This window comes from Podarcis vaucheri, assembly GCF_965113315.1.
Source record: "Podarcis vaucheri genome assembly, chromosome: 8".
In the NCBI taxonomy this organism is placed as follows: domain Eukaryota; kingdom Metazoa; phylum Chordata; class Lepidosauria; order Squamata; family Lacertidae; genus Podarcis; species Podarcis vaucheri.
The window spans coordinates 53,040,968-53,053,338 of record NC_138766.1 but is presented as its reverse complement, the minus strand read 5'-3'; the positions used below and the strand labels follow the sequence as shown (position 1 = coordinate 53,053,338).

At 40.2% G+C, this 12,371-nt stretch overlaps 1 protein-coding gene and 1 long non-coding RNA gene across 26 annotated transcripts in view; one reads left to right on the top strand and one right to left on the bottom strand.

Annotated features, from left to right (window-relative positions):
- The window catches only part of DTNA (dystrobrevin alpha), a 199,308-nt gene that overhangs the window by 42,992 nt on the left and 143,945 nt on the right, over nt 1–12,371 (bottom strand). For 17 of the 25 annotated variants that reach the window (XM_082234780.1, XM_082234769.1, XM_082234787.1 and 14 more), the window contains 3 exons: nt 12,083–12,207; nt 3,420–3,500; nt 443–532 (listed from right to left, as the gene is read on the bottom strand). In XM_082234780.1, coding sequence (XP_082090906.1) covers nt 443–532; nt 3,420–3,500; nt 12,083–12,207 — 296 coding nt within the window. The remainder of the gene's footprint in view (nt 1–442; nt 533–3,419; nt 3,501–12,082; nt 12,208–12,371) is intronic. The other 8 variants (XM_082234789.1, XM_082234791.1, XM_082234772.1 and 5 more) reach the window with 1 other exon arrangement.
- The window catches only part of LOC309539080, a 204,004-nt gene that overhangs the window by 162,724 nt on the left and 28,909 nt on the right, over nt 1–12,371 (top strand). The gene's annotated exons all lie outside the window — the stretch shown is intronic.

The window sequence follows — 12,371 nt, the reverse complement described above, 5'->3', positions numbered from 1 at the left end:
TACAGCTGTGCTGATTATACATAATTTAACATTGCCCACTCTGTAACTGGTTTGCCAAGCCAACCTCAACTATATGCGGGAAGCTGCATCCCTGTGTGAATTGGTGTGCCTTTGTGAGGATTATGTAGCTTCTTTTTGAGCTGCGTTTTGGAGGAAAGGCACTAAAATTAAACTAGACAGGTCAGCAGGCCTAAGGGTTAAACTGGGGCAAGCGCATGTTATTCATTTAAATACTTGCCCTGTGCAAAATGCAAGATAAAAGGACGGTTCAAGCTCAGCATGAGATCCATTTGAAGTCTCATTAAAACCACAGTATTCCTTTGTCTAAAAAACAACCCCCGTTAGTACTTCTGAAGAATGACTAATATATTAATGTACTGATTTTAATGTACTAGCTACAGAACTACATCAGTTAGTAGTTTAGTGCTCTTCTTATACTGACCGTAAATTGTTGTGAAGCTGATTTACATACAGCTTTATAAGAGAGTGCTCATCAGCCACAGGACTGGCTACATTTATACCCTCATGTAACCTGAATGATTCAAACAATGAAATCTCATTAACAGTCTGTGCAAACAGAAATACATGGGGATACGTTTGGTGGGAAAAGCATTTAGTTTACAGCCATAGTGGATAGGATACTGACATAAATGAATGAATGAATGAATGAATGAATGAAGGTTTCAAATTAATAAGGACTGGAAGCAAAACACACACACACACACGCACACACACACACACACACACACACACACTAAAAAAAACCCCACCACGATTGGATCAGACTGCACATTAATTCACTGAGATGTCATTTGGAGAGGGAAACATAAGGTTCAAAGAAAATGTAGACAAGTGACCTCTGGGATCCATCACAGAACAGGACAACAGTTGACATGGATAACAAAACTTGGCTGGCAATAAAGGAGATTGAACATCAATATTCAGGTAATAAGCCTCCTTGCACCTAGGAAGTTGTTATTTCATCCATGCCCAATTCATAGTACCTGAGCATGGAGTACAACCAACCTTTGCATACAAACATCGAGAAACAGCTTACCAGGTGAGGCAAAGCTGCTATGCTGGATTCCTGGCCAAGTGGGTTGCTGTTGCTTATTCGGATGGAGAGTGGCGAGTGGGAGGGAGGTTGGCACAGGGCAAACACTCAGGCAGAGCCAATCCAGTGCTCCTGCCAGTGCATTGGGCCAACCTCCCTGTCACTGTTCCTCTCCCGGGAAGCAATAGTGGCCAACCTACTGGGAAGCTAGCACAGAGGCTCAATCCTACCCAGCAAGCCATTTCAGCAAACATCCTGGAATCTCCCTTACTTTACTTAAATACACAAAGGATGGCAAACATGTTGCCCTGCTATCAGGGAGGCAAGCCAGGTGGATCATATTAGGTAGGCAGCACTGGATTTAGGGCAGTGCAAGTGCTTCACCCACACAGGGCACTGAGCTGAGGGGGCACAAAATAAATAATAATAATAATAATAATAATAATAATAATAATAATAATAATACCATATTGATCCATTAAAAAGCAACTGTGCCCAAATGAATTATTGTGAAAATAAGACATATTTAGGGGACGTGCCCAATTTTGTTCTTGCCGAGGGCATTATATTATCAAAGTCTGCCCCTGGGGTGGGGCAGAGCAATGCTTTGTAAGACATAGAGACATCTAACCTGCAGCTTAATAAATGCAGAGTGGATTTAACAGGAGCAGAAGGTCTGAAGGAGGTAAAGTGAGGAGAGATGGTCAGAGAAATTGAGACATAGCCAGAAAGGAGTATAAGTGAAGCAGTGCAGCGAAAGAAAAAAAACACTGGTAAGAGGGAAAGAGGGGGAGGTTAGAGGCAAAGAAGTGGATGCAATTAAAAACAGTAGGAGGATAGTGAGAGATTGAAAAGTTAGAATAGAGAATGAGAAAAGCAAGAGCAGCAAGGAGGGAGCGAAGAGTGAAAAAGACAGTGAAGTGGAAGGGACTGAGCAAGCCCTGCTCCAAAAGAGCAATTGACAGGTTAGAGGGGCAATAAAAGGAATTGTGAAGGGTGACTTAAACCATCTTAGTGGCAAGCTACCAAGAAACACAAAATAAGTGGGCGTTTCCCAGGATTCAGGTTACATAGAATCCTCAAATCATTGTGTGTGTTTTTTCATATCAGAACTTGGCAGCAGGTCCTCATCTGTTTCTTGGTATTTAAGTGCCTACAGTCTGCTTCTAAGGATACTTTCAGATGTATCCTGTGGAAGCTTCAACCCTCTGGATTACACCGATTATGGATTGCATCCCAACCCGTTCCATACTGTGGCCATGCCTCTCAAACCAGTCCTACTGCTAATCTCTATGGTCACAGTTGACTTGGATTGATTAGAGATGAACGGGTCATTCTCTGGTCCATGTAATTTTTGCATGGGTTCACCTGTAGATGCATTGCAGCCCATTAATCTGCGATTTTAAAAAATAATAATAAAAGAAATCTGCATGCATGAACATAAAAATCACATTTAAATATGTATTTTAAAATGTATTTCCTCTTAAAATATGCATTTTAAAACATACTTGATTGTTTGTTTGTTTGTCAAAACCTGCTAAATGCAATGGGTAGCTATATTTTCATCTGCACATTAGTCCAGGAAGTGTGGATCAGGTCAGTTCATATCTGAATTTGCAAAGACTGAGTTCCCCAAATATCCCTAATTCTGCGTCACTAGAACAAAAAAATAAAAAAAGCAAAAAAGCACCTAAACGAGCAACTCTATGGATCAAACTCAATGCTTCAATTTCAACAAACAATGCTATGTTAGAGAATGAATAGCAAGCTCAATGACTCATCTTTCCTCATCTTGTATACTCATCTTCAGAGCAACTTCTTGGTTTGCTATATCATAGTTTCCCTGTGATTTCCAAGCCAGGAGACTGGTTTAAGTGTTCCCTACAAACCAGGATTGCAAACTAGGACCCAACTATGGTTTACAATTCTGGTTTGCATATAATACTTAAATCGCTGTTTCTTAGTTTGTATGTCACAGAAAACTGGCTTAATAATCAAGGGAGGATTGTGAGTGGACGAGAAAGGAGAAAAAAAGGAGTTATTGAGGTTGTTGCTCATTCTTCCTCCAACAAATCAGTGATTTAGATGGAGATGTTATGTCCCTGTATTCATGTGCATCTCTGAACCCTGGGCATGGTTTGAAAGCATAGGATATAGCGAACCTGATGAAACAAAGCAGATTTGGAAGAAAAGTGGAGATATTAATGTAACAAATAAGTTTAGTTTCTCAGTTTAAAACAATGAAGATATTGAGCATTCTATGCCTGTTTTCCATTATTGCTTTCATGAAGTTTGAGAAGAAGTTATACAATAAAACAGGTATTTGAGAACTCTTATTTGAAAACATATCAGGAAGAAGACTCACCTTCTGTTTGTGAAAGGGCTTCCTGAGGGAACAGAGTGGGAGAACAATGTGTCATTCATGCTGGTGACTGGTCTGGGAGGCCTTGACAAAAAAAAAACAACCCACACAGTTAAGTATATTGTTTATCATGAGCATCAAATACAGAAGCTCAACACCCACAAACACATTTAGTCAATAAGAAGCTGGAATATTCTATTTTTGTACTCTAAATCTATATTTTAAAAAATAAAAGCTACAATCCTGAACACACTGGGAGTGATCCCCATTGAACTGGGACTTACTTCTGAGTAAACATTAACTTTTACATGGAGTAACAGATCTGAGTGTTAGAAAAATATTAAATTTTTTTTAGATTCTGAAGTATTCTGTGTGCAATTTGCTTGCTCTATCCTGCTTCAGTAAAATCATTGACTGTGTTGTATTTTTGCAAAGCTAATGGAAGCAGTTCATAAAGGAGAATTCATGTAGAATTGTTTCAACAGCCTTCAAACTGTACTGTTTGATTTCTTGTTGGTTTAATATTCTAAGTTTCTTTTTCAAAGAAGAAGCACAAAGTCCCTTTTTTGAGAGCCCTCTCTGACTCAAATGTCTCAATTTCCATTTCTAATAACAAAAAATATCAATTTGGATGGCCACATAGTGGCTGTTTTAAACCTAAATTGTGTGGAAGCTTCTGTGTAGGGAGTCCTTCATATGTGACAGCTGTATGAACTTACATTTTCACAATGCCACAACAAACAGTTCCTTTAGTATGTTTGCCATGGTGTAAACCAGGGGATCCACTTGGTGCAGAATTCACACAAACAACTCCACATTCAGAGTGTAGGCACTATTTGAATTTTTAGTCATCACATGTTAACATGAAACATCAGCCCTCCAGAGATTACAAATGGAAAGAACCAAACAGAACCCACTTATTCAATAACACATTTATGATGAAGAGGAGTCAGTTTTTCCTTAAGCCTTAAGCCTGTTATGTTCAAGTAGCAATGAAGGGGAATTTGAAATATACAGGTATCACGCCAAGTTGACTAAGACACATACAACAGGAGTTTTGCAAAAGATTTATCCTTCATTTGCTGTTTAGAAGGTTCAGACAAGAATTGTACTATGATTCTTACGTTAATGAGGAACTTTAGGTTATTTCATGCTATAAATGTACACAGAAACCCACTTGGACAGCAGACAACAGCCCCTTTCACACAGGGTTATTAGTTCCTTTGCATTCTTTTACTCATACCTTAGAAATTGCTTTAAAATTATCTGTAGGACAATCAGAAGGGTACTGGAGTGTTAGGCCTAAAAAATAGCCCAAAAAGAATAAAGATTTTGCCTGAAGTGACTAGTTTCCAAAAACGGGAAAACAATACTAAGGTGGGAAGCAACTGCTTATTTTATTTATGTAAATGTATTAATTTTATTTAAAGGAATCCTGTTAGGAGAATAGGATGCTGCCTTGTACTCAGTCAGATCATTTTCATCTAGCTGAGTATTATCTCCACTGACTGGCAGCCACTCTCCAGGGTTTTAGACTGGGGTCTCTCCCATCCTACCAGGAGATACTGGGTATTGAATCTGGGATGCTCTCCAAATGAGACAGATGCTCTATGGTCCTTCCTGTTAATCACCCTTCTTATGCCACCTCTTGTTGCCAGAACAAGTGGGGAAGCTGCTGTGCTCCAGTGACTACAACACAGGTTGTGTATTGTTCTATACTTGGGCCCTATGATAGAGGACATCTCAGCCCCAAATATTTGCATTTCAGCAATGTAATAGCAAATGCCCTGTTGCAGAGAATGCAACCTGCACGCAGAAACAGGTTCCTGCATGCGGTGCCTATGTGCCAAATATGCAAAAGCCAGCTGTGTGAGGAAAGCAGTAAGCTGTCACTGTTGGCTCCTCCTGCCTGTGAATAGCAAATCCCAGCAGGAACTAAGGAATTATTCTAGTTCTTGAGAGAAATCACTGCACTTCTCTCTGTTGGTTGGGGTTGATGGGAGTTGGGGGTTTAGCAACATTTAGAGGGCACCAGGTCGGGGTGGCTGTCAAAGTGTTTCCCATATAAATTCTCTCTCTCTCTCTCTCTCTCTCTCTCTCTCTCTCTCTCTCTCTCTCTCACTATTCCAGAGAAGGTACTAAGCCTACAGCTCACTGCTCAGAGTGATGTTGATTCTGTTTTAATAGTGCTTCTGATTGGCTCCAGCAAATCTCACAAGGTCTGTTCTTCACCACCTAGAATACATAGGTACAAGCTTGCAAAAACATCTTCAGTGATGTCCTACAATTTATCATCAACTGTTTCCTCATGGTAATGGGCTTGCAGTCCCCAGGCACCTATTCCTCCACCCATACTTGGGTCTTGTATTCTCACAGCAGTAATAAGCAGTTAGGCATGGAAAGAAGGATGCCCAGTCATAATCTGGATCCCTTTCTCCCTGTTCTCTAGTCTTCTAGAGACTTCAGGAGAAAGGTTGATAGTAGAAAAAGAACCCTCCTGAGAAATAAAATTGCATACTCAATAATTTGTATGAGATTTCCAACGATATCAAAAATGTACTAAGGGGTAATGCTTTACTTACCAGGTATCTCTTTTGCAGCAAAAAAATGAAATAAAAAGAAGCTATTAATTAAGTTGAAAGATTTAATTTTTAGAAAGTGTCAAAGTTAGGGAAATTCTATCTATGCCATAGTTAATACTCATCTTATAGGCTCAGCCCCTCTTTCCTGACAAGTTGCCCCGTGATGGGGTAACAGAATGGGTCATGCATGTAGGGCTACTGAAGTTTATCTCCACAAGATAACAAGTTATTTATTTTGTCAGAATTTCTAGCAAATTCCTATGTCTAGAACACTGAAACTTTCTAGAGGCTATATATATTGAAATGAAATTGAAATAGTTTATTGTCACTTGTACAACTTGTATACAGTGAGATTATACGAGCACCTCCCACTCAGCTCTCTTAGTCTTAATTCCCCCCGTTTACTGACGCACACCCACGAAACCCAAAAGTCAGTTGCCCTGTTGTTATCTTTTCATTCAGCAGCCTAACAGCCCACGGAAAGAAGCTGTTCTTTACCCTGTTGGTGTGACTAATCATGCTTCTATATCTTCTGCCCAAGGTAAATATATATATGGCTACCAGTTGTAATATTCACTTTTCTCAAATTCAGCTGGTACAGATTAGAATTTGAAAAATATGTATGCTCTCTGTTAACTGGGTTGAAACAGCTGATTATACCTCCTTCTGCCCTTCCCCCATGTTATATGGCAAGCAGCCTTTAATGCTCAGGGGAGTGAACTGCATTTGAAACTCAGGTGAGTTTCCCATATTCAACTGTGTATCAAAATCAGTTTGTGAAATGGCACACAAGTCTGTTGAAAGAGAAGGAAAGACTCCAGCTCAGTGTTCGCAAGTGCTTGTCTGTGCTTGATCTCGAATCCCAGCTATAGGATATGATGCAGTAAATATGAAAATCAAGCTGTTGACATTTAAGATGTTTCTGATGGCTGTCAAGTAAAATATACGTTAAATACTGAATTTTCTCCAATAGCTAATAAGTAATTAACAAAACCTGAGGAACACTTTGTAGAGACTCTGACAGTTTAGTCAGCCAGTGGTTGCATTTGCTTGTTTGTAGGCAATGGCCATTACAACAGACAGGTACAGTGTTTAAATCCCATATGGGCAACTCATGGCCCACAGGTGGACCTCAGACAACTTCTGTGCAGCCCACACATCCCATTTTCACTATAGGTTGAGGGTACAGTTGCAAAGCACTTGGATGGGAGTGCTCCTCACCTATTCCCAGCACCTATCAGCAGGTGGGATAGGATTGCTGAGATCCCATTGTGTGCCTCTGACCCTCACGACTCTCCAGCTGCTTAGTGAAGAGAACTTAGTGAGGAGGACAAGGAATTATGTGCTGGGAGGTTCTCATCCCTGCATGGAGAGACAGGGGGGAAATGTGTTTGTGTGTGGGGAGGTTTTATATTTCTCTGTGTTTTGGAGGTGGGGGGAGGGGAGGCTAGGCTCCACCCATGTCCTCCACTAGCCCTGTCCAAGTCCTGTATGGGACCATTATTGAACACCTGCCATTGCATGAAACCCTTAGGGCAGAATCTAGTCTCAATGGAAAACAGTGAGCAGCTGCAGAATCTTGGTGAACATATCATTATCATCATGCAAAATGTTAAATTCAAGATTGCAGTTTACTACTTGGTTGCTTACAGCATTTACTCAATGGAATTTAACAATGTTTGAACCAAGTGTTTACTGCTGTGCCCCCACTTACACTGGTAGAGTCACTCATGGTAGTAAATACAATGTTAAAACCAGCATATAATGAAAGTGCAAATGCAAGCGTAGCTCTACAAAAGATTTCTGTCCTTACTGTAAGTGGCTGCTGCAGGGGGAAGGAAGACTTTCCTTACATGAAGCCTACCATTAAAAGTGGCTGTAAATACCCCTTTTGCTGGGATGCTTGCCTAGAGCTTTTTCTCATGATACGGTTTATCTTCCATTACATTTAAGAATAAAAATCAGTCTAGTAAGAATAAATTCCCAAGGACTGCATGCAGCATATCTTTCCCCCTGTGCTAATTTATATCAGCTGTGTTGCATATGATGCTCACTCCACAACTGGTTCATTTTAATTTCTGTATTATTGTATTCAACATTGCTTTCAATCCCCCCCACCAGAAAAAGTGAAAATAAAATAGCAAACACTCTCACTGTCAGGAACAGATATTTTCTCTTAGGAAGGAGGTAATGTCCTAGGGCAGGTGTGAGGAAACGTTGGCCCTCCAGATGTTGCTGAACCACAGCTCCCATCAGCCTCAGCAAGCATGGTCAATAGCCAGAGATGATGGGAGTTGTAGTTCAGCAACATATGGGCTCCCTACACCTGTCCTAGGAACCAGATTGCTGGTTGTTTTTGAAATCCTTATAAGAACAGTGCTCAATTCCCTTTCGCATCCTGGTATATTTTCTTGTACATGAATAAATTGACTCCAGTCCAGCTGAAGCTAATTGTGACAAAAGTTGAATCCTCTGCACACTGCCAATAAGTGAACACGTTGGAAACGTTGGAAAACGTTGGGGGAAAAAATACTTTCTTGCATTGATCTTAATGGGATATGATCTCAACTAACTTTGGTGAAGTGCAGCCATTGCCTTCTGTATAAAAATACAGGTAGAAAAGAGTTATGCAGAAGTCCTTTCTCAGAGTAGCTGATCCTGGATAATGCAAAGAAGAGGATCATGTTTTGCTTCAATTTCACATTTCTCTCTCTCCTCCTCAGATTTTTGCAAGTGGAGATATAGTATAATAAGAGTAGTTGTTCAGGGCCTTGCCAAGTAGGAGAGTTAGGTGACCTGCTTCAGGAGGCACTGAGAGAGGTAGGGGATAGAGGAAGGCATAGCTTGGCATCTGAATGCTGCAGGAAGGCATTTTAGTGTTGGCCCCAGCTGGAGGTGTGGGGAGGAATGAAGGCTCTGCTTCGAACAGAAAGATATTTCAAGTGGAAACATGCACATATTTGTAGCATATTTATTTGAAGTCCCCATACAGTTATTCTTTTCTTCTTAAACCATGAAGGTACTGGCTAATTTGCAATTTTCATTTAAGGCTATAAGGGCAAGTCTGAAGACCTAACTATACTAACCTGAACTAAATAGCAAAACTCTCATCAATACGTTATGGCTCTCAGCTATATACCATAGCATTACATCAACTATTCACAAAAATGTTTCCTTTTGAGCATAACTGCTTGATTCATTTGGCTTTCATCAATTTTTCAGTAGCTTGCTTCCATTTAACCAGGGTGGGGGAACCTGTGGTCCTCCAAACACTGCAGTCTCACATCACTTCTGATCATTGGCTATAGTTGATGTGGCTGATGGGAAATAGACTCCATAAACATCTTGAGGGCCACAGGTTCTCCATCCCTGACCTAAGTAGTCAACCTTTTATTTTTGACATCTAAGGAATGGAATAAGTAGAGGGTCTAGCATTTCAAACTAATATTCTTAGCAGGTGCAAATTTAATTTAAAAGGAATTATCAAGTAATATGCTGTTTTGAAAAGCACTATCGATGATTCTATGATTTTGGAAGGTTAAACAAATAGCGTGCTTCCATTACAGCTTCATCATAATGAGAACAATACACTGTTCAGTCTTCCAATGACAGCTCATTGCTTTAGACTGATCTTAGTTAATAATCATAGCCCAGTATTTAATATCTGCATGAGAGTCTTCATGTCAAAGCAGGCTAAGTGACTTCCAACAGTGCTGCCAACCACAGACAGTCATTATGTAATATAATGTCCCTTGTATTTTCTACAAAACACATGCAACAGTGAATACAGAATGAACAGCCACATGAAGGAAGTTTTGACTTGAGGTAAATGGAACACAGAACATAAAAATAAATCTCTGTGATGGAGATCTGAACCACTTTAAGAACCACAGGAGTGGTAGTAGTTACCGTAAAAAAACCCAAACCCCATTAAGCAAATCACAATTATTATCTGAATATGCTGGGAATTATCCTTGTCAGAATGATCCTATCTAAACAGCTGACTATCTGAATGTTTATATATCCCTGTGCCCACTCAGCTATATGAATGTATAATTTAAAAGTGCTTGTGGGAACATAATTACCTACAAGTCACTCAGATGCTCTAGGGATTCAGAGAAGAAATCACTGGAATATCAGAAGCCCACTTCCTATTGATCTGATTTTGAACTGAGCAGTAAAGGAAGTCCAGAACTTATAATACATGCTGCTCCTTTTAAGCCAACTAAGCTTTTGAGCAGGCTTTTGAGGCTACAAAGTTATCCTCTCACAACTCTATAGTGGCAGACGCTCCTCTGTGCATGCCTTAAGGCAGGAGTAGTCAATGTGGTTGTCCTTCAGATGTTGTTGAACTACAACTTCCATCAGTCCCAGCAAGCATGACAAATGGTCAAGGATGCTGAAAGTTGTTGTTCAATAACATTTGGAGGGTACCACATTGGCTACCCCTGCTTTAAAGCCATTTCCAAACACCATTTTTTGTAAAGACTGTTTCCAAAGAGAGGTGAAAAATATATATCATAGGAGTTTGGAGTAACCGGTGCTGGGAAAATACACCAGTTGTTATGTACACAGAGATATGAATTGAGATTCTGCATGTACATCTGAAGCAAAAGTGATTAGAATGTATATGGCTGCTGTTGGATCTCTAGCTTGCCAGATTCTAACATGCTGAATTACCATGTCTGTTACATAACCACAATCCCAGAAATCAGATATCCAGTCCTGCATATGGAGTGCTTCATGTAAATACTTTTATCAAGGTTGTTTTTATTCTGCATTCCTGGATATCACCAGGATCTTCCTCAACTCCAGATACTTACTTCTCCCATCCCTGTGGGCCAACGTTGACAGGTAGGCAGGACTGTCTACCTGTCAAATCATCAGGTCTCCTAATGATAGCAGGTGACTGACACCTGTCCAAGTTCAGAGGACGTTGCTGTAACTGCCGATCAACAGTTATAGGAAGGACCTTTGAAGTCTCTGGGAAAGCATTTTGAATTCAAAGCACTTCCTCTAGTGCTTTACACCCGATGGAGAACTCCTTAGGACAGCCCCAACTATCAGCTGACTGTCAGCTATGCAGGGCTCTCTTGAAGCAGTAACAATCAGCTGCTAGCCAGAGCTTCAAAGTGCTTTGCAAATGGCTTTGCAGACATCATCAATCATCTGATCAGCAGTGTCTGAAAGCTTTTTTTATTGGCCCAGCCACTCTGATGTCATATATGATATCAGATGCAGGGCCAGTGGGCAGGGCTTAGCCAAAATGGCCTAGTGGGTCTCATTAGGCCTAAGGACTAGAGGTTTCTCACCCTTGACTTACAGGGTCCCTGAAAAGACTGCTGAGAGATGAACTTCCTACTTCTTCAAATGGCAATTTCTTTAGTTTGTAGAAATGTAGCTTTCCTACATTTTTGACTGTGCTTCCCTACTTCTTAAAAGGAGCACATTGCAGCTGCCACATAATACATATCTAAGTTATGGAAAAATCATGGCATAGTTATGTGAAACAGTTAAAGGAAACAATTCAAAGCACCTTTGTTCCACCTTGTCTCACACAGGCTATCAGATTTCATAATTCATAACTGTAATTCCTGCAGGAAACCATTGCCTGTGTGTGAACTGAGGCATGTATTTTAGAAAATCTCAATTTTGAGAGAACTGGTAAGATAAATAATTTGAAATCTGCGTCCATATTGGAGCATGTCAATTTCTACTTTCCTTTCTTTACCTTTTAGATATTTAACTGTTTCACTGGTCAAAACAGAGCAGAGTCATTCAGCTCTAGCCTCCTGGTGTACTGAAGACTCACTAAACTGAAATTTTAAAAAACACACACCAATATTTCAGAATGCTATACTATGATGCTAAGCAAAAATGGAAAAAAAAAATCCAGTGTTTCCCGTTACTTTTCAGTATCATGAAGGTAAGTTATGCTTAAATCCATAATACAATTGGATAGTTTAATAAGCAGCATTTCTAGAGAACACATGAAGAGGCCTCCCTCCATCTGCCTTCAAACCAGGATGAACAGTAGGTCACCTAGAACAAAGGATATTATCTACAGAGCACACAAATACTTACACAATATGAGCCAAGTTTAGAGGTTTTTCAGGCTGGTCAGGGAACATTGGGTGCAAAGGTTCACGGCTGGAAGCACAGCTTAAAGACTTGCTAAGTGCATTAGTTAGCTTCTTAGCAGGTGATTTCTGGGAGGAACAAGGAAGGTAAAGGTAATTTGGACAGGTAAGGTTTAAATTGTTTTTGCAACCACAGAACTATGGGGAAACAAAGCAATGCTCTACTAGTTAAAGGCATATCTCTCCCCCGACCCCAACCCCAAGACCCAATTATTCAGTGGCTCCGTATTATG